The 19,071-nt window shown below is 48.0% G+C and overlaps 1 protein-coding gene across 39 annotated transcripts in view; it reads left to right on the top strand.

The window, feature by feature from the left end:
• Positions 1-19,071, top strand: part of LOC123376084 (protocadherin gamma-A4-like) — a 360,280-nt gene that overhangs the window by 322,119 nt on the left and 19,090 nt on the right. For 36 of the 39 annotated variants that reach the window (XM_045027800.1, XM_045027770.1, XM_045027775.1 and 33 more), the window contains one exon: positions 4,929-4,987. In XM_045027800.1, coding sequence (XP_044883735.1) covers positions 4,929-4,987 — 59 coding nt within the window. The other 3 variants (XM_045027795.1, XM_045027801.1, XM_045027802.1) reach the window with 3 other exon arrangements.

Raw genomic sequence — 19,071 nt, 5'->3', positions numbered from 1 at the left:
CAGAGCGGGGGGTGTGGCGGGGCTGCATGCGTGAAGCGCAGGCTGGGTGAGTTTTGGGGAAGGGGCACTGCTGTCGGGAGGAGGGATAGTCACTTGTCAGCACCCAGCGCCCGCCGACTTTCTGCGACGCTCTTTGCCGGGGAACTGAGCGTTTGAGATCAGCTCCCCTCCCGCTCCTCCGGCCGCAGCCCCCCCCCGCTCCCCCTCCCCCGCCGCTACGCCCTGCCGGGCAGCCGGGAGCGCCCGAGAAGCGGACTTTGGGGACACTGGAACCGGCGGCGCGAGTTCCCGGGAGGCAGCGAGCGGGGCGGGAGCCGGGGAGGCGGCGCCGAGTGGCTTCAGACACACACAGCGGAGCGCGGCATGGCCGGGAGACCGAGTTTGCGCTGGCAGCTCCTGCTGCTTGGTGCTTTCCTCTCTCTGCCGGACCTGGCTCGCGCACAGACTCGCTACTCAGTGCCCGAGGGCCTCGAGCCCGGCTCCTTTGTGGGGAACATTGCCAAGGATCTGGGTGTGGACGTGCGGAGCCTGTCGGCCCGCAGCCTGCGACTGCTCAGCGAGGGCGGCCGCCAGCACTTCCAGGTGAACCTGGCCGACGGAGTCCTGCTTGTGAATGAGAAACTAGACCGGGAAGCGCTGTGCGGTCGGAGCTCCACGTGCTCCCTGCAGCTCCAGCTGGTGCTGGAGAGCCCGCTACAGCTGCACCGGGTGGAGGTGGAAATCCTGGACGTCAATGACAACGCGCCGCAGTTCCCGAAGAAGGAAGTTTCTTTAGAGATCACCGAGGTAGCGAACCCAGGGACTCGCTTACCCCTGGAGGTAGCAGAAGACCCAGATATGGGCTCCAACTCCATCTCCACCTATGAACTCAGCGCCAGTGACCATTTTGCCCTGAGCATAAATGTAAGAGGAGATGGTGTGAAAATGCCTGAAATCGTGCTGGAGAAAGCTTTGGATAGAGAGAAAATGGCGGCCCATCACTTAACCCTAACAGCTCTCGATGGTGGGGACCCGGTGAGATCAGGCACTGCCAGGATCACAGTTCATGTCCTGGATGCCAACGACAACCCCCCTGTGTGTGATCCGCCAATTTCCAAAGTGTTTCTGGAAGAAAATGTCCTGTCAGGGACGCTGGTTACACAGCTGAACGTCACTGACTTGGACGAAGGCCTGAATGGGCAGGTTGAATATTCGTTCAAAACCAGCAATAATGCCCCCGATACATTCCTCAGGCTGTTCAGCCTGGACCCCCAGACAGGGCAGATCACAACCAAAGCCCCCCTGGATTACGAGGACTCCAGCGCTTACGAGATCACTGTTAGAGCCAGAGACAAGGGCTCTCCCGCAATGGAGGGGCACTGCAGCCTCCGGGTGGAACTGGTGGACGTGAATGATAACAGCCCAGACATTGTGCTGACCTCCCTGTCCAGCCCCGTGCAGGAAGATGCACCCCCGGGGACTGTGATAGCACTGATTGGTGCCAAGGACAGTGACTCTGGGGAAAATGGACACGTCCACCTGCAGATAAGCAATTATCTTCCTTTTAAACTGGTGAGCTCCTTCAAAGGGCATTACTCACTGGTCACTGCTGGGCCTCTGGATCGAGAGAAGGCTGCTGGATACAACATCACTGTTACAGCCACAGATGCTGGGTCCCCTCGAAGGTCCACCGAGCAAACTATCTTCCTGCAGATCTCCGATGTGAACGATAATGTGCCCAGATTTTCCAGCCCCTCCTACACGGCCCACATTCAGGAGAACACCCTTCCTGGGGCCTCTGTGTTCTCTGTATCTGCCTCTGACCCTGATGTGGGCACCAACTCCAAGCTTTCCTATTCCATTCTGGACACTGGCACGCAGGATGTGCCCATATCAACCTACTTCCACATCAACCCAGAGAATGGCACCATCTATGCCTTACGGGCTCTTGACTATGAGCAGGACAAAGTGTTCCAGGTACCCGTGGAGGTGCAGGACGCTGGGTCCCCTGCCCTGAGTAGCACCGCCATGCTCCACCTGTTTGTCCTGGATCAGAACGACAATGCGCCTACCATTGTGTACCCACCTGTCCTCAGGGGCTCCGCCTTCCAACAGACAGTCCCCTCCTCAGCAGAACCCGGCTACTTGGTCACCAAGATTGTGGCGGTGGATGCTGACAGCGGCCACAATGCCTGGCTCTCCTACCAGCTCCAGGAGACCAGTGAGCCATGTCCCTTCCGGGTGGAGCTCCGCTCCGGAGAGATCCGAATAACTGAGGCACTTAGGGAGTCAGAAGCACCCCACAGGCTGGTGGTCCAGGTGAGGGACAATGGGATTCCCTCCCTGTCTGCCTCAGTGGCTCTAGTAATCTCCCCCGAGGAGAATGCAGTACAAGACTTTGCCAAGGCCTTGGACCTTCCCAAATTGCCTTCCAGAGCATCCAGTGTCACTCTCTACCTCATCATCTCCCTGGTAGCCATTTCCCTGGTGTCATGCGTGATGCTGGCTGTCCTAGGCACCAGGTGCCTCAAATCAGTCTCCACAGCTGCAGGCTGGCCCCTCTCACACTGTTGTAGGAGGACAGGCCGCAAGTCCACATCTAACTTCCCTGGGCAGTTGAATCCGGACGGTTTCATCAAGTATCTGGATGTGGGTGGAGCTGGGCTGGTGTCCCAGGCACAACACTACAAGTCTTGTTTCTCTCCAATGTCTGATCAAGGGGATTTCCTCTTCGTAAAACCTTTCAGCCATTCCACTACCGGGGAGAGCATGGCTGCCTTTGATCAGGTGGCCAGTGCTTTAGTGAGTCCCTGTGACGGGGTAAGCTGTGTGTGTGTCCTGCTGTCCTTTCTGTTCAGAGTCCCTGTTCATAAATATCCACTCTTCCCCTTCAGTCCTTTCAATCCACTTTGGCCTCCTGAGGAAAGTGCATTACCTCCACCTGTCCAGCAAGAGATAGGGGGAAAAGTCGGGGCTCTGCATAATGGAGGTGGGATGCCTGGGTGGGAATAGCATCTAACACTTCAGGACCAGAGCCTGAAATTGAGAGTGACTGGCCCAGGTAACTGCAGCTTCTCCTTAAACCATTCCTTGATTACATTCCTTGTTTTGTACGTGACACGTTGCATTGTTATATGCAGTGTTACTATAGCTGTGTTGGTCCCAGGATATTAGAGAGCCAAAGTGGGTGAGGTCATATCTTTTATTGGACCAACTTATTATGTTGGATAGAGAGGCAAGCTTTTCAGCTTTTCTTCAAGTTAAATGTGAAGTTTTTTGTATTTACCTCTTACTGCTTTATTCTGCACATGAAGCTGGACTTGGAACTGAGTAGTTTGCTAAACAAAGTTTATCTGTTTTGATCTTTTAGTATTTTGTAGGTGTGTGGCAGAAACTTCTCACTTGATGATGTATTGTGCTACATGCTGATCACGTCATGATGACAACAAAATTTTCAAACTTGGAAGCATAAATACGTAGCCCTAGTTTTAGAGGTGCTTGGCACCTGCAGCTCCCACTGAACTCAGTGAGATCAGAGGACGCTCAGGACAGTTGAAAATAAGGCTCTTTTTATTTAGATGCCTATACGTGGCTATAAATGCCTAAATTTAGGCATCCAGGTTTGATCATTTTGGGATCCAGCTCTAAAATTATTTTTGTCAGTAACTGTATATCCTAAAATTGAAAGTGACAATTACAGTAACATTTCAGAAAATAGAGACGTCATAATTTACAAATTGTGTGTCTATATATGTATTGTTGTGTGTGTGTGTGTAAATTTTTTTTTTTTTAAAGTAAAAGATAGATACTTTTTAATTTGCATAAATACAGCTTGGATGACAAAGGGACTCCTTTGTGGGGAAGTTAGTAGTTATTCTGAGGCTTTTCTTTACCATAATCATGAAAGCTATAGGTAAATTAGTAATATCACAACTTCTGCCAAATAAAAACTAGGTCAGCTGTATCTAGCTTCCATTTTCCTTAGTAAACTCCTGTTCTGCTTTATAAAGCCTAAACTGCTCATTCCGAAGATAACCCAGGAGACATCTTTACAGTGCTAAGGGCAGCACTCTATTACTGCAGAGTTAATTAAGAAGATAGCTAGAAGTCTGTGATATTTGTAAGTACTTGTATTTCAGACAGAAAACAGTTCTCCCTTTTAACTCTCCTTACAAAGACTTAATAGATAGAGCTGTTTCATATATTCCTTTATTTACAAACTGCCCCTTGTCTGATAATAAAACTCTGGGTGGAAAGTGATACAGGGCCCACTAATCAAGTTCCATAGTGGTCTGTTATGTCTATAGTCTGTTGTGTCTCCTAAACAAATAATATATTTTGTTGTGGGAGGTGAATTCTTTTCTACATAGACAGAAAAATACTGTAATGCTCCAAGGACACAGTATCCAGGAAAAGATTAATTAAAATATAGAATGTGAAATCAAGACACTGTGCAAGCATTTTTAGAAAGGGAGAAAGGACAAATTAGGAAGTTCTGGTATCATTCCAGCTTCTGGCATTAAAACACATCAATTAACTCTGTTTCTCCTTCAGCTAATTATTTCTGGTACTATAGAGTTCTTCAGATTAAACTGATGCCCTTATCAGTCCATAGCATGCTTCATTTCTTTCACAGCTTGGTTTCCTGAGCTTATTCTGGAAGATTATTCACTGAATTGTTTTGTCATGCTTTTTAGCAATTGTCTTGAATCAGGAATATTCAAGAGGGAGGAGGATCTGGTTATTTTGTGTCTTTGTTTGTTTTACCTGGATGGAGAGGTATATTTCTGGTTACTCCACTGAATTTTAAAATTATTCTCTTTCATCTACATTTGTAGCTTCTCCTAAGCATGGATGGATTTCCAGGCTGCAATAATCCTGGATCAGTTTGCTTTGATTTCCAAAGGCAAGAATAGAGGCATTAAATTACTTTTCTGTTTCCCTTGCAGCAAGCTCAGCCTAACCCGGACTGGCGTTTCTCTCAGGCCCAGAGACCTGGAACCAGTGGGTGAGTGAGTCACTTTCTGTTCCTCTGCACACATGCTGGCTTTTCTTATTTTTCTTGTTGATTTTATGATTTCGGTACTGGTGGAAGGTAATCTGGAGATGGAGCTTCCCTGCTTATATACAGAATAGATATAGTCTAGGAAGCAGGGCAAGCTTCCTCCCCCGCAAGACTCACCCCCACCCCCACCCTGCCTCTGCAGCTCATGCTTGACCTGGAGGGGAACACTCCTGGCCAGAGAGGGGAGTTTAATCTTGTGGGCAATTTAGTCCTTGGCCTCTCTGCTGAGACACCCAAAAAAGGGTCATATTAGTACCAATTCTGCTGGTGTTCTTTGCAGCATCGTCTGTCTAGTTCCCTATACCTGGCTACTGGGAACTGGAATGAGGCCTTGTTTGCACACAAACTTGCATTGAACTAACTCAATGGGTTTGAATTCATACTGTTTGTTGCTCAGTGCAAGCCTGCACATGTGGACACTCGTATTTTGGAATAAGAGTACCATAGTTTGCTTTTGCTTAAATCAGTAAAAAATGGCTCAAATTAAATCAAAATCAGACATGTTTATTCTAAAATAAAAGTGTTTACACAGAGACTTTCACTTGGTGGTTTAATGATTTCAGTGCAAGTCTAGAATCACTGAAACCTCCAACACATTTTACATTGGTATCGAATTTTGATTACTGTCAATCTGGGCTGGAATTAAACTGTTGATTTATAGGTAAAAGTCTCCATATCATTGTAGCAAACCCCTGAGTTTTCAACTCTCCCTAGCATGCTATTTGTTGTTGTTAGTAGTAGGTAAGAGTATTATTTTCAAAATTTGGCATATGAGTCTCCCCAGGTGCTACCAAATCAGACAGGTACTAGGTAGAATCAGGGAAACTGAGGGACTTCTGTGGATTCCATGTTGATCAGGGAAACTGAGGCTGAGGAGAGCCTATCAAAAACACATGGAATATATGGTCCTTTTGGTCCTCCACTCTCAGCCTGGTTGCCCCCTCCCACCTCCCAGTGGATTATTCTCTGAGCTACCTCCAGCCCTCCTCACATATGCCTGTGGATTTCATGCACAGGCACACACATATTATCGGCTAAGCAGCTGTATCCATCTTACATTTAAACTGTAGGCTCTTTGAGGTGGGGACCAGCTTTCTGTGTTTGTACAGTGCTTGTACACAATGGGCTCCTGAAATATGCCTAGCAAAGTGTCCATGTGGCCATCTGAAATATAAGAGAGACAAGTCATGGGTGAATAGGAGTGTGCAGTGAGGGCTGTTTTCTGGGAACAGAGCCAGGTGGGATCATTCATGAAATCATGCTATAGAGTCAGCCCTGTCACTAAGTAATGTGGCTTGGAATTTATGAGGTTAATTTGGTTACTCAGAATTAAGCAGGAGACTAGCTTGGTTAATTTAATATGATTTATTTTTGGATTTATAAAAAATGCATCCATCATAATCTCTAGGCACATGTAAATTAATATAAAACATCAACTAACTGCAAACACAATTTATATTTAAAAAAATCAAATCAAGCTCCCACTTCCCCATCCCAAATAACTTGGATTGGAGATTACAATGTTTAAATATTCGAAATAAAATTTATGATCAGACCAACAATCTAGGAGTAAAGCAAGATGCTAAATGGGAAAGTGACAATGAGATTTCAGGTGGTTGCCTTGCTTCTGGGCCAGTGGAGCCAGTGACACAGTGGAAGCAGTACTCTGCCCTTGGAAAAGGGAAGAGACTCCAGTCACCCTGTACTAGTGACCCTACCTGCTGATTCTGCAAAAGTCACCAAGGTGTAGAGATACCAAGATTATCCCCTGCACATTCACACACTTGCCCAATAGATCAGCTCCTGGCATGGCCTGCAGGAACTATTCTTTAGAGGGAGCTTTGATTTGCTTCTGCTTGTTCTTCTGGGCCTGAGTTCAGCAAAACATTAGGGTTTAAGCACAAGTGTTTGCCAAATTGGGCCCCTACTTACAGACTAGGAGTAAGCCAAATGAGTGTCGTACAGATTACTGCTTCTGTTCAGTCTGTCATTGATCTAGCAACGTTACAATTGCCTCCTCGCACCCTGGGCTGTCAACCTCATGCCATATGGTGAGGAGAGAGAAATAGAACTTTGCAATGGAACAACACTTGCTTTTAGCCCTGCGATTGACTGAGTCTATAGAAAAACTATTGGGGTTATTTTAGAGGAGTTTTCTACTGTTAGTTATGTTTTATTCTCTCCCTCTGAACTCTGTATAATTGGATTCCTGGTACTAAGGGAGCCTGGCTTTGCAGATGGAAGAATTTTTTAAAGTCCCAATAAAACTTTTTAATACTCTCAGAAACATTATTAGCTGTACCATCTTCTGTAAAATATGTGGCATTTACAGAGTTCATGAAGGTGTGGTGTGGCACAAGGGTGTTCCTGGCATTTATGTGACCTGCATAACCCACTTGTGAATTTATCACTCCTTAGTAAAAAGGACAACCATTTCACACCATCAGCTATGTGAATATGATATGTATGTGGGTGGGATTTGCAAAACCATGCACGTGCATCCTCTCTCTCTCTCTCTCTCTCACGCACGCACGCACGCACTCACTCTCTCTTACTTACCAAAACAGAAACAAAGTTTGTTGATTGCTGGCTAATGTAACGAGAATAAAAACTCTATATCAAGAACACTGCAACTAATTAAATCATAAGTGTTAAAAGTCTGCCAATATTCCTTTAAGGTGATGTAGCTATAGATACCAACAACTTTGCCTTTCATCCATTCTCTTTGCAAAAATCAAAATGTGTGAAAATTCACATTACACACACCAATAACAGCTTCAGGCTACATTCACCCCTGTTCCACTGTGAGCAACTGCACACCAAGGGGAGTCTTTCTGAGGAAGGGTAGGTGGTTGTACTTCTGGAACAGAGAGGACAGAGTTCCAGACTGAGCTTCATAGTCAGTGACAACTGTTCAAAAGTCCCCGCACCCTGAGATTGCCCTACCCCTGCTGGCCTGTTACAGTGAAGTGTAGGTTATCAATGTAATGAAAATAATGAATAAACCACATGTGGCATCTGTCAGTTAAAGTTTACAGAGAACAGAATTTTGGCCATTACATTGCAGAAGACATGCTTTAAAAATATATCTTAATCGTGCAGCAATATCAGAAACAAAACAACATAGTTTGGGTAATGTATAAATAATTTGATCATTAAAATATGTTACATTTATTGGTGATGGTTTCTGGTGAAAGAACAGAGGACCTGGAGCTCTACATCCAGCTCCCAGTGTCTCTGAACTAGAGGGGACCGGAGGAGTGGGGTGTTTCACCTCACCTCCTCCACCTCCTCCCCTGAGTGCTCCCCATCCCTGCTCCTCCGCCTACCTCCCAGCGCTTCTCGCCACCAAACAGCAGTAGCAAGCTGCAGGAGGGAGGGGGAGGAGCGGGAACGTGGCACGCTCAGGGGAAGAGGTAGGGCCAGGCAGAGATTTGAGGAAGGAATCGGAATAGGGGCAGGGAGGGGGCGGAGTTGGAGCGGGGACTTTGGGGAAGGGTTTAGAATGGGGGGTGGAGTTGGGGCAGAGCAGGGGGCAGAGTGGGGGTTGAGCACTCACCAGCGCCAGTAGAAGTCAGTACCTGTAAACAGGGGATGGAACACTTAATGATTACCTGTTCCATTCATTCCCTCTGGGGCACCTAGCATTGGCCACTCTCAGAAGACAGGATATTGGGCTAGATGGACCTTTTGTCTGACCCAGTATGGCCGCTCTTAACCCTTGAAAACTGGGGAAGATTTAGATCCAGATCTGGACTCCATCTGTTCATTTGAAGTGAAACTATTTTAAGTCTTTTAAGACAGTCTTTGTAAACTTATATGAGACATGCTATGATCACATACAGTGATATCATCTGTCTCAGAATTAAGGTTTTTATCAGAATGTCTAATGCGAATTTTCACACATCTAGGCTTTTTTAAGTGAATTGTCAATTATAGGGTTTTCATAATCTTTGGGCCCAATTCACTGATGCTGTCTGCTTTGCACCACTCTAGTTATGCAAAACACCCAAGTAGCTAGCCTAACTGATCCCAGATGGCTCTTACACTACTCATAACATAAAGCAGCTTTAAGATTGCTCTTATTCATGTCAGGAATCAGGCCAGCCCAAAGAACAGGAGAATGTAAAAGTGACTTACAGTCTATTTTGTCCTTTGGCTATTTCTGCTACTACACACATTAGACACACAAATACACACATCCTTTGCACATGTAATTGAATATCTGAAAATCTATTAAATGTTGTTTAATGTTTGGAAGCAACTGTAATCAGAGTGAAGTTACATGCCTGTGCTCTCCCACCATGATTACAATCTAGTGCTGCATAATGCAGATTGTGGCGTTAGTATCTAGTGTAATGATGCTCATGGGCACAGTAATAATAACTAATAATAAATGTACTCGACTTTTCCTAGGACAGTCACAAAGAGGTTTTGGACCCCGTTAAACCTAAAGGGGCTGCTTAGCCTAGGGCGAATGTTACAGCTTTATCATGTGCCTGAGAGACTGAGACAGGGACATAATGTGTTTGTTGTTTTTTTTAATATTGTCTCCCCCATTGCCTAGCAAAGTGTCTATGTGGCCATTTTCTGGTCAATGGCCACCCCTCCGTTGTCTTCTACCCTCATCCCAGCCATTGTGTCATTTGCTCATTACACAACAAAGATGATATGAAGGAATAACCTGGGCACAGTGGATCCAGATAACTGTGTTTATTAACTACAGATAACATTCAAGGCCTAGTTACAGACACTGCTGCTCTGGCAGGGTTCTGGTGGCTTCTGAAACACACAGAATATAGTTAGGGATACTAGAAGGCTCACAAACTATTTGAAGGGATAGTACCTAATACTATACCAGCATAGGAACTGCTTCCACAGTACTGCATGTACAGAATGCTACCATGGCATTACCCCCAGTGTGAGGAGCACTGGAGTGCTCTGAGCTTGTGTTATAATGGAAGCAGGTCCCGTACTGTATATTGCACGTTATTCAATGCATAAAGCCTTTGTGATGAGATCAGGGTTGTGCGCACACAGTGCTGCCACTGAAGCAGTTCTTATGCTGGGAGCAGGAAAGCGGATGTTGGAGGAGGGCACAGTCTTTGCACACTGCCACTGCATGCTTAACAGAGAGGGCTTTTTTTTTTTTGGTTAAATAAAATTAAAGCCCCATGATGTGTCACGCTGTCTGGAGTGGTTCACAGCCATGAGTGCCTACTTCAGAGCAGACTGTCAAAAACAGGGCAGACGCCCCAGACCGATAGTGTGTTCTATTATTAGAGTTCACCAAGCCAGTAACAACTGTGAACTCCTGGATCACTATAACAGTCTCACCATGAAGTCACAGACAGTCCCCTTAGACTCTCCAGTCTATCTTGCTGCTCAGACAAACTGGACTTCGGGATAAATAGTCACTTACACCAAAAATCACACCGCATTCAGGTTGCTTCCAGTCCCAAGAGACCATCACTTACCTCCAGACCAACTGGTACCATAGATTTTAGACCAAAGACAATGCCTGGAGCCAATCCTGTAATAAATTATCTAAATGTTTATTAACTAGGAAAAAGAAATAAGAGTTATTTACAGGTTAAAGCAAGCAAACATAGACACACAAATGAGTTACCATTTAAATCCTAAGAGTGACAGAGTTTTAGTGAGCTGTCTATTCAAAATGTCTTTCAGGGCAGACCCAGGAGACAGCCCCTGGGGATCTCTGGCTTCAGTTTAGGTTCTGTCTACTCTGTCAAATTTCTGCACAGTAAAGCAGCTTTCTGTATTGTAACTCGTGAAGTGTATACACTGCCAAGCCACTTAGTGCACAGAAACTGTGCAGTTGCAGCGCTGTAAAAAAACCACCCTGAGAGACATACAGCTTACTGTGCCTGGGGTACGGCACTGTGGGACCAGTGTATTACAGAGCTGTGATTGGCCTCCTGGAGGTGTCCCACAATGCCTATTCTTGCCTCTCTGGTCATCGGTTTGAACTCTACTGCCCTGCCCTCAGGTGATCAACTGTCATCCCCACCCCGTAAATTCCTTTGGAATTTTGAAAGTCTCCTTCCTGTTTGCTCAGTGATGCGTGCACTGATCTCGGCACATCTTTCCAGGTGGCCATGCCTGCCCCACGCATCAGACAATCCCCCACCTGTAGCAATGCCGAGCTGCTGGACCTCATCAACATTTGGGGAGAGGAGGTTGTCCCATACCAGCTGCACTCCAGCCATAGGAATTATGATATCTATGGACAGATTTCACAATGCATGACAGAAAGGGACCATGACCGAGACACACTGCAATGCACGTTCAAAGTAAAGGAGCTGCGGAATGCCTACCACAAGGCACGGGAGGCAAACCACTGCTCTGGTGCTGCATCCAAGAGCTGCCAGTTCTACAAACAGCTGGATGCGATACTCAGTGGCAACCCCACCTCCACTCCAAAGACCACTGTGGATACTTCAGTGTCTCCCGTGCCAGGCAAGAGTGGACTAAGCCAAGAGGAAGAAATCTTGGATGAGGCTGTGGACAGGGACTCAGACGCAGAGGATGACTTTGAGGCCAGAGATGCATGCAGCCAGGAGCTCTTTTCTATCCTGGAGGAGGCTAGCCAGTCATAGCTGTCAAATGTTGGTGAAGTGCAAACAGGAGAGGAGGTCCCTGGCAAGTGGGTTTGATTTTGGGACTCGCTGAGGTGAGTTGTTGGGGGCAGGAGGGTTGCAGAAAGCAGGCTTGTCTCTGTATGATGCACGTACCACCACATGCCTAGTCTGAGTGGCGGAACAGGCTGTTGCTTGACTCCCTCACTTCACAGGAATCTGTCTCAGGGTATGTCTACACTACGAAATTAGGTCAATTTTATAGAAGTCGATTTTTAGAAATCGATTTTATACAGTTGATTGTGTATGTCCCCAGTAAGCACATTAAGTCGGCGGAGTGCATCCTCACTACCATGGCTAGCATTGACTCATGGAGCGGTGCACTGTGGGAAGCTATCCCACAGTTCCCACAGTCTCCATCACCCATTGGAATTCTGGGTTAAGCTCCCAATGCCTGATGGGGCAAAAACATTGTTGTGGGTGGTTTGGGGTACATGCCATCAGTCTCCCCTCCCTCCCTTCTCCTCTCCCTCCCTCTGTGAAAGCAACTGCAGACAATCATTTCATGCCTTTTTTCCTGGGTTACCCATGCAGACACCATAGCATGGCAAGCATGGAGTCCGCTCAGCTCACTGCTGCTGTTGCAAGCATTGTAACCACCTCGCACATTATACTGCAGTATGTGCAGAACCTGGCTAAGAGATGGCAGCACGAGGACAATTGTGAGGAGGACATGGACAGAGACGTTCCTGAAAGCATGGGATGTGGCAATTGGGACATCCTGGTGGCAGTGGGGCTGGTTGATACAGTGGAACGCCGATTCTGGGCCCAGCAAACAAGAACAGACTGGTGGGACCGCATAGTGCTGCAGGTATGAGATGATTCCCAGTGGCTGCGAAACTTTTGGATGTGTAAGGCCACTTTCCTGGAACTCTGTGAGTTGCTTTCCCTTGCCCTGAAGCACAGGAATACCAAGACAAGAGCTGCCCTGACAGTTGAGAAGCTAGTGGTGATAGCCCTGTGGAAGTTTGCAACGCCTGACTGCTACCGATCAGTTGGGAATCAATTTGGAGTGGGCAAATCTACTATGGGGACTGCTATGATTCAAGTAGCCAGTGCAATCATTGATGTTCTGCTATCAAGGGTAGTGATTCTGGGAAATGTGCAGGTCATAGTGGATGACTTTGCTGCAATGGGTTTCCCTAACTGTGGTGGGGTGACGGACGGAACACATATCCCTATCTTGGCACTGGACCACCTTGCCAACCAGTACATAAACCACAAGGGGTACTTCTCAATGGTGCTGTAAGCACTGATGGATCACAAGGGATGTTTCACCGACATCAACGTGGGATGGCCGGGAAGGGTGCATGACGCTCGCATCTTTAGGAACTCCAGGCTGTTTGAGCAGCTGCAAGAAGGGACTTACTTCCCAGACCAGAAAATTACTGCTGGGGATGTTGAAATGCCAATAGTTATCCTTGGAGACCCAGCCACCCCTTGCTCCTATGGCTCATGAAGCCATACACAGGCAGCCTGGACAGTAATAAGGAGCAGTTCAACTATAGGCTGAGCAAGTGCAGAATCATGGTACTGGAACCTGCAGCAGCAGATTGGCCAGTATCTCCATGAGAGTTTCCTGGAGATCCCTGAGCCCTGGTCTAAACTACAGGGTTAGGTCGAATTTAACTGCAAAGTTCTAAACACCTGAAAATGTCAGTTCACATAGTTCAGCAGAGACTTGTTAGAGTTTGGCAGTTACATTCTCTGGAGATTCCATTTACACTGAGCATGTTCCAGCTCAGGGATACAGGGGCTGAGCAGGACTTTTCCTACAATTGTTTTTCCCAGATTCCAGGTGCCATTATGAGGCCAGGCACAAGAACAGAGAACAACGAGACTGTTTTCTGTGAGCATTAAAAGCCCCTCCCACTGTACCCAGGCAGTATGGAGGAGGAAACCACCTGACTCAAATGCAGAGGGACCTGAGGTGGGGTTGGGAGTAGGATGGGACAAGGTGCCTGGGAGAGTGGGTAGAGGAGAACTGGAACTTAGAGTTCTCAGGTGGGGGGAGAGAGAGAAACTGGGACCTAGGAGGGAGAGATGGGGGCCTGAAGAACCAGTGGGGAAGGGGGAAGACTGAGCTTGCCAAGGAGCCGGGAGGAGGGATACTGGGATCTGAGGAACCAGTTAGGTGGGGCAACTCAGTGCAAGCGGTGGGTGAGACAGATCAGATGAGGAGCTAGGTTGGGTGGAGCTCAGACTGGTTGGACAAGAACCCTGGAGCAAAGACTGGGATGAGGAGCCCAAGGGGGCACTGGGACTGGAGGTAGCCCCAAGGCAGAGAGTTGGACTGGCTGGGCAAGGAAACAAGAAAAAGGATGAGAAGTCAGTGAAAAGGGAGGAGGACTGAGCCAAAGAGTTGGTGGTGGGGAAGCAACAGGACACGTACAAGAACAAACTGAGGGGACAGCGCAGAAGGGGTCAGATGTTGGATGGGGGGAAGGGGCAGAAGAGCCTGTGACCACTGGAGATCTCCCTCTCCAGAACCTGGAATTGAGTGCTCTGGGAATTACTCAGGATTCTGAAGGAGACAGTTGTCTGTAGGACCCCACCTCATTTGTTGCAGAAGTCAGCAGCTGTTTAAGAGACTGCAGGAAGAGAAAGGATGAGTAAGGCAATTGAATGAAGCCTGGAGAATTAAAGTCTATCCCTGCCTCTTCCATAGAGTTCTTCTGTGATATTAGAGAGACAAGCTTGGGGGAGGTAATATCTTTTATTGGACCAACTTCTGTTGGTGAGAGAGACAGCTTTCAAGCTTACACAGAGCTCTTCTTCAGCTGTGGGAAACTATACAAAGTGAACCAGATTGTTTAGCATGAGTAGTTAATCCATATTTTAAGGGACCATTCAAGGTGAAGGGGCCCATTAACACCCCTCCAGTCTAGGGAGGAACACAGGGCTGCCCAGAGGATTCGGGGGCCTGGGGCAAAGCAATTTCAGGGGCTCCTTCCATAAAAAAAAAGTTGCAATACTATAGAATACTATATTCTCGTGGCCCCCCTGTGGGGCCCGGGGCAAATTGCCCCATTTGCCCCCCCCTCTGGGCAGCCCTGGAGGAAAGGAAGGGGAGGGGGAGGGAAAGCAGCTGGGGAAGGGGGTTGCTAGTGGGTTGCAGATTGTTGTAATAAGCCAGAAATCCAGGGTGTCTACGCAGTCCATGATTTTTAGCATCTAGCAAATTTATGAGTTTAAGCTCCCAGGCTCATCTGTTGAAAGTGTTGTGCAGGTGCCTTTTGAGGATGAGGACTGACAGCTCAGATATGGAGTGATCGCTTTGTGAAAAGCGTTCACCTGCAGATGATGTGGGAGTTTTGTCTTTTATAATTTCCCTGTCCAAGTTAATTCAAGAATGTAGTGATGGTCTGCTTTCACCCATATAGTGGCTATTGGAGCATTTAGTGCAGAGGTGACACATGGTGGGCATGTGGGGTCAGATTGGCGTGCCGGGGGTGGGGAGGGAAAGGGACTCTGTCCTTCTCTCCTTGTGCCTCCCCCGAGGGACAAGGGCTGAGCATGCTGGGTGGGGGAAAGCGGGGCTCCAGCTCACTCAGCCCTTGTCCCCAGCAGCCGAGCCCAGGCTGGGAGCGGGCCACTGCTGCCTCCCAGCCAGGCACTCTCAGGCAGAAGTGGCTTCATCCTGGGGGAAAGGCACAGGGAGAGAAGGACAGAGTCCCTTCCCCCGCACTGGTAACTTTGGTGGGGCAGGGAGAGTGCCGTGGCCCTGGTCTGGGCCCAGGGCAGGGGAGTCACTGGGTAGAGGAAACACATGGGGTGGCCATGTATCCTCCCCTTTAGATTGTGCCCCCCCCGGTATGGGGAGGCACGAGTTGTCTATGATTTAGTGCACTGGACATGTTGTGATAGGCATGTGTAGGACCCATGGAACTTGAAAGGTGTTTTGGGGTGTTGGGGTGGGGGTGTTGATCATTGTAGCATTGTTCTGTCAGAAAATATCATCAATGTATCATATATCACCATGAATGGCTGGACTCTTAGGGCTAGTCTACACTTACCTGCCGGGTCGACGCGGTGAGTTCAACTTCTCGGAGTTCAAACTATCGCATCTAATCTGGACGCGATAGTTCGAACTCCCCGCGCGCTCCGGTCGACTCCAGTACTCCACCACTGCAAACGGCGGTGGCGGAGTCGACCTTGGAGCTGCGGACTTCGATCCCGCAGCGTCTGGACGGGTAAGTAGTTCGAACTAGGGTACTTCGAGTTCAGCTACGCTATTCACGTAGCTGAACTTGCGTACCCTAGTTCGACCCCCGCCCTTAGTGTAGACCTGCCCTTAGTAACAATGGCACCGGACTTCCACATGGAGAAATACAAAATATAGTTCAATCACAGTTTTGAAACTCTCTAAAGGATTTCTAAAATAGCTCTTCTGTCAAATAGGTGACGTATACAGAGCACCTGGTATAAACATTTATCAGTACTTATTTAAAGAGCAACATAGAATAGGGCAAGGAATTAGGAGTCAGGAGACATGGAGTCTCTTCCCAGCTCTGACGGCACCCTTTGTCTTTACATAGATTGTAAAATCTCTGAGGCACGGATTGCCTCCTGCCAAGTATCTGTACAGTATCTAGCACAATGGGGCCCTAATGCTGTCTGGGGCCTCTCTGTGCAACTGTCATACAACTAAATAATAGTAACATTTCAGGGGGGCCTTCATAACTCACTTGTGGCTTGCTTTACACAGACCACATCATCTTGTAGTCAGTAGGTTGATGTGGATAATGAGCTTTTGGGATACCCCAGATTTTACTAGACAGCAAATATTGCAAAAGCAATATCTCTGGATACCCCCTACTAGGGCTTCCTCTGCAAATTACACAATAATTTGCATACTGCTCTGAAGATAGTTTGCAACGGCCAATCTCGCCTGGAGTATTAGTGGAGTAATATCGAAAATGGAAGGGCATGGATGGCGGGTTAACCCCCCATTCAGGGAGGCTACCCCTAGCCCTGCCCCTTCCATCTGAGCCCCTGCTAGCTTCTGGGGAGAGGGGGGTGAGGAGGGATGCAGCGGGCAGGGAGAGGGATGAGGGGGCCTCGGGGGAGTGGGTGTGTGCAGGAGAGGAGGGACGTAGGGAGTGGCAGGTGGTGGGGACCTCATGGGGGAGTGGGGTGGATGAGAGGATGGATGTGGAGTGTGGCGGGAACCTCCAGAGAGGGAGGTGAAGTGGAGGAGAGGAGGGACTCACCAGGCAGTGGCAGGCAGTGGAGGCCTCAGAGAAGAGGTGGTGCACAGGTGGGGCCACGGGGAAGAGGTGGTGCCTGCGGTGGATCCGTGGCGGATCCTATTATATCCGCCGCCCGTGTGGAAGGGGAAGATGGTGTCATGGTTAAGGCATCAGCAGACTTTGGTCCAACTCCTGGCCGTGTCACAGGCTTTGTGTGTGACCTTGGGTAAGTCGCTAAGGGCCAGATTTTCAAAGGAATTTAGGTGTGTAAAGATACAGATAAGTACCTGAGCACCTAAATCCCACAGGCCTGTAGTCTCTCAGTACCTCAGTGTCCCATCTGGGAATAATAATCCTTCCTTTGTCTGTGCTGTTTATTCAGTTTCTGATGTCTCTGAGGCAAGGGCTGTTTGTTGCTATGTGTTTGTACACAGCCCACATAAGGAGACCTTGATGTTGGTTGGGGCCTCTAGCTGCTACCATAAATAAATAATAATAACTAATAATTTAATATGAAGATCATCTTGGGGCTCTAGGATTATTTCATTGGACCCTTTTGGGGGAAATATGATTGCAAGTCAGTGAGCAAACAGTGTTAAACACAGCTGCTGGCCATCTGGCAAACATTGAGTAGCATGCTGTACTGTATCTAAGGATATAGATTGCAGCTTCATTTAATCAAAACTCCTGGTTAATTGAAGTTCAGTTGTATCCCCTGAGATTTGCAAAGCTGATTGACCGGTCTGTAGTGCTAACAGTCATCCATCAGCTTCCATTGAGCCCTGGGGTTGGGGAACCAGACTTTAAATGCTGGCTATGCTCCTTTAGCCCCCTCTCACTTTCTCACCCTATTGCTATAAGATGATAGTGGTAGCATCTTATTTTCTCCCCTGCCTCTCAGGTTCTGCAGAGCTAGTGAGTGGTATATCTCCCCTCTGCTCTGGGTTTGTGCTTTTTCAGCAGTGGTCAGATGGCTTCCCCCTTCCACCCCCACTTAATCCAAAACCCTGTTAATCCGTAGGCAAGTGGTTCCCAAACTTTTTACTAAGGTGACCCCCCACAACTGCATTTTGTCTTTTGTGTGTGTGTGTCTCACCTTTACATGTATGCACCCTCTGCCCCGGCACTGAAATCCTAATCCTGGTCTGGTGTGGAGGGGAGAGCCCAGGGCAGCAGGGGGCAGAGGGAGAGTGAACTGAATCTGCACTCACCCCACAGCAGCTTGTTCCATGGGGCTGGGCCTGTCTTCCCATTCTGGGCATTGCAACCAGGCATAATGGTCTCAACACCACTCAGGTTTAGCCCAGCAGCCCCCTCCCTCAATCCCTAGGCCTCCTCTCCCCACCAGGTCAGGAGAAGTATATGTATGATGAGGTCAGGGCCCATCCCCGGACATGGCAACGCCTCTACAACCTTCCCGTGATCCACTGGTGGATGAGGACCCGCCATTTGGGAAACACCACCACAGGCTTTGGGTGTCCTCTGAAACCTTCTCATGAATGGGGTTACACAGTGTAGCTTATCTGAAACAACCTAAAGGCCTTCACCTTACATAGCCTTCAGATGGGAATGCAGGGCCCAATCTTGCAAACACTGATGCATATAAGTGATTTTCCTCAATTACATGCACATATGTTTGCAGGATTGGGCCCATAATGCCAAAATTTTAAAGGCATTTAGACACTTAAAGATGCAGATAGGTGCCTGGGGGTGCCATGTGAATTAGGCACCTAGGCCCAGATTCACAAAGGTGCTTAGGCATCTAACTCCCAGACACCTAAATCCCATTTTCAGGTGCCACTGAGATCCACAAAGCACCCACGTGGCTGTCATCTAACCTGTAAGTGCCCAAACTCATTCGGTGCCTAAGTTGTTGTGGTACCTAGGCACCTATATTTCTGCCTCGGCACATGCACAGTGCTTCCTCACTCTGGACATCCAGGTGCCTATTTCCCAACTAAACCCCAGTGCAATTCATGAATCTGGGGGTGGGCCCTGTAACTGTGCCTTAGTGGGTCACAACTGAGGATGCCAAATTCAGGATGAACAGCTGAGAAATAGGGCAAACACAACCCAAAACTGGCGGTTATTCTTTTATAAGATATACCAGACCAGCCACAAAAGTAAACTCCTGTTTCATCACACTAGCTAACAAGAAAACATAAAGGTAGTTTCC

Source organism: Mauremys mutica, chromosome 8 (genome assembly GCF_020497125.1).
Source record: "Mauremys mutica isolate MM-2020 ecotype Southern chromosome 8, ASM2049712v1, whole genome shotgun sequence".
NCBI lineage: Eukaryota > Metazoa > Chordata > Testudines > Geoemydidae > Mauremys > Mauremys mutica.
This window is presented reverse-complemented; position numbering and strand designations above follow the sequence as displayed.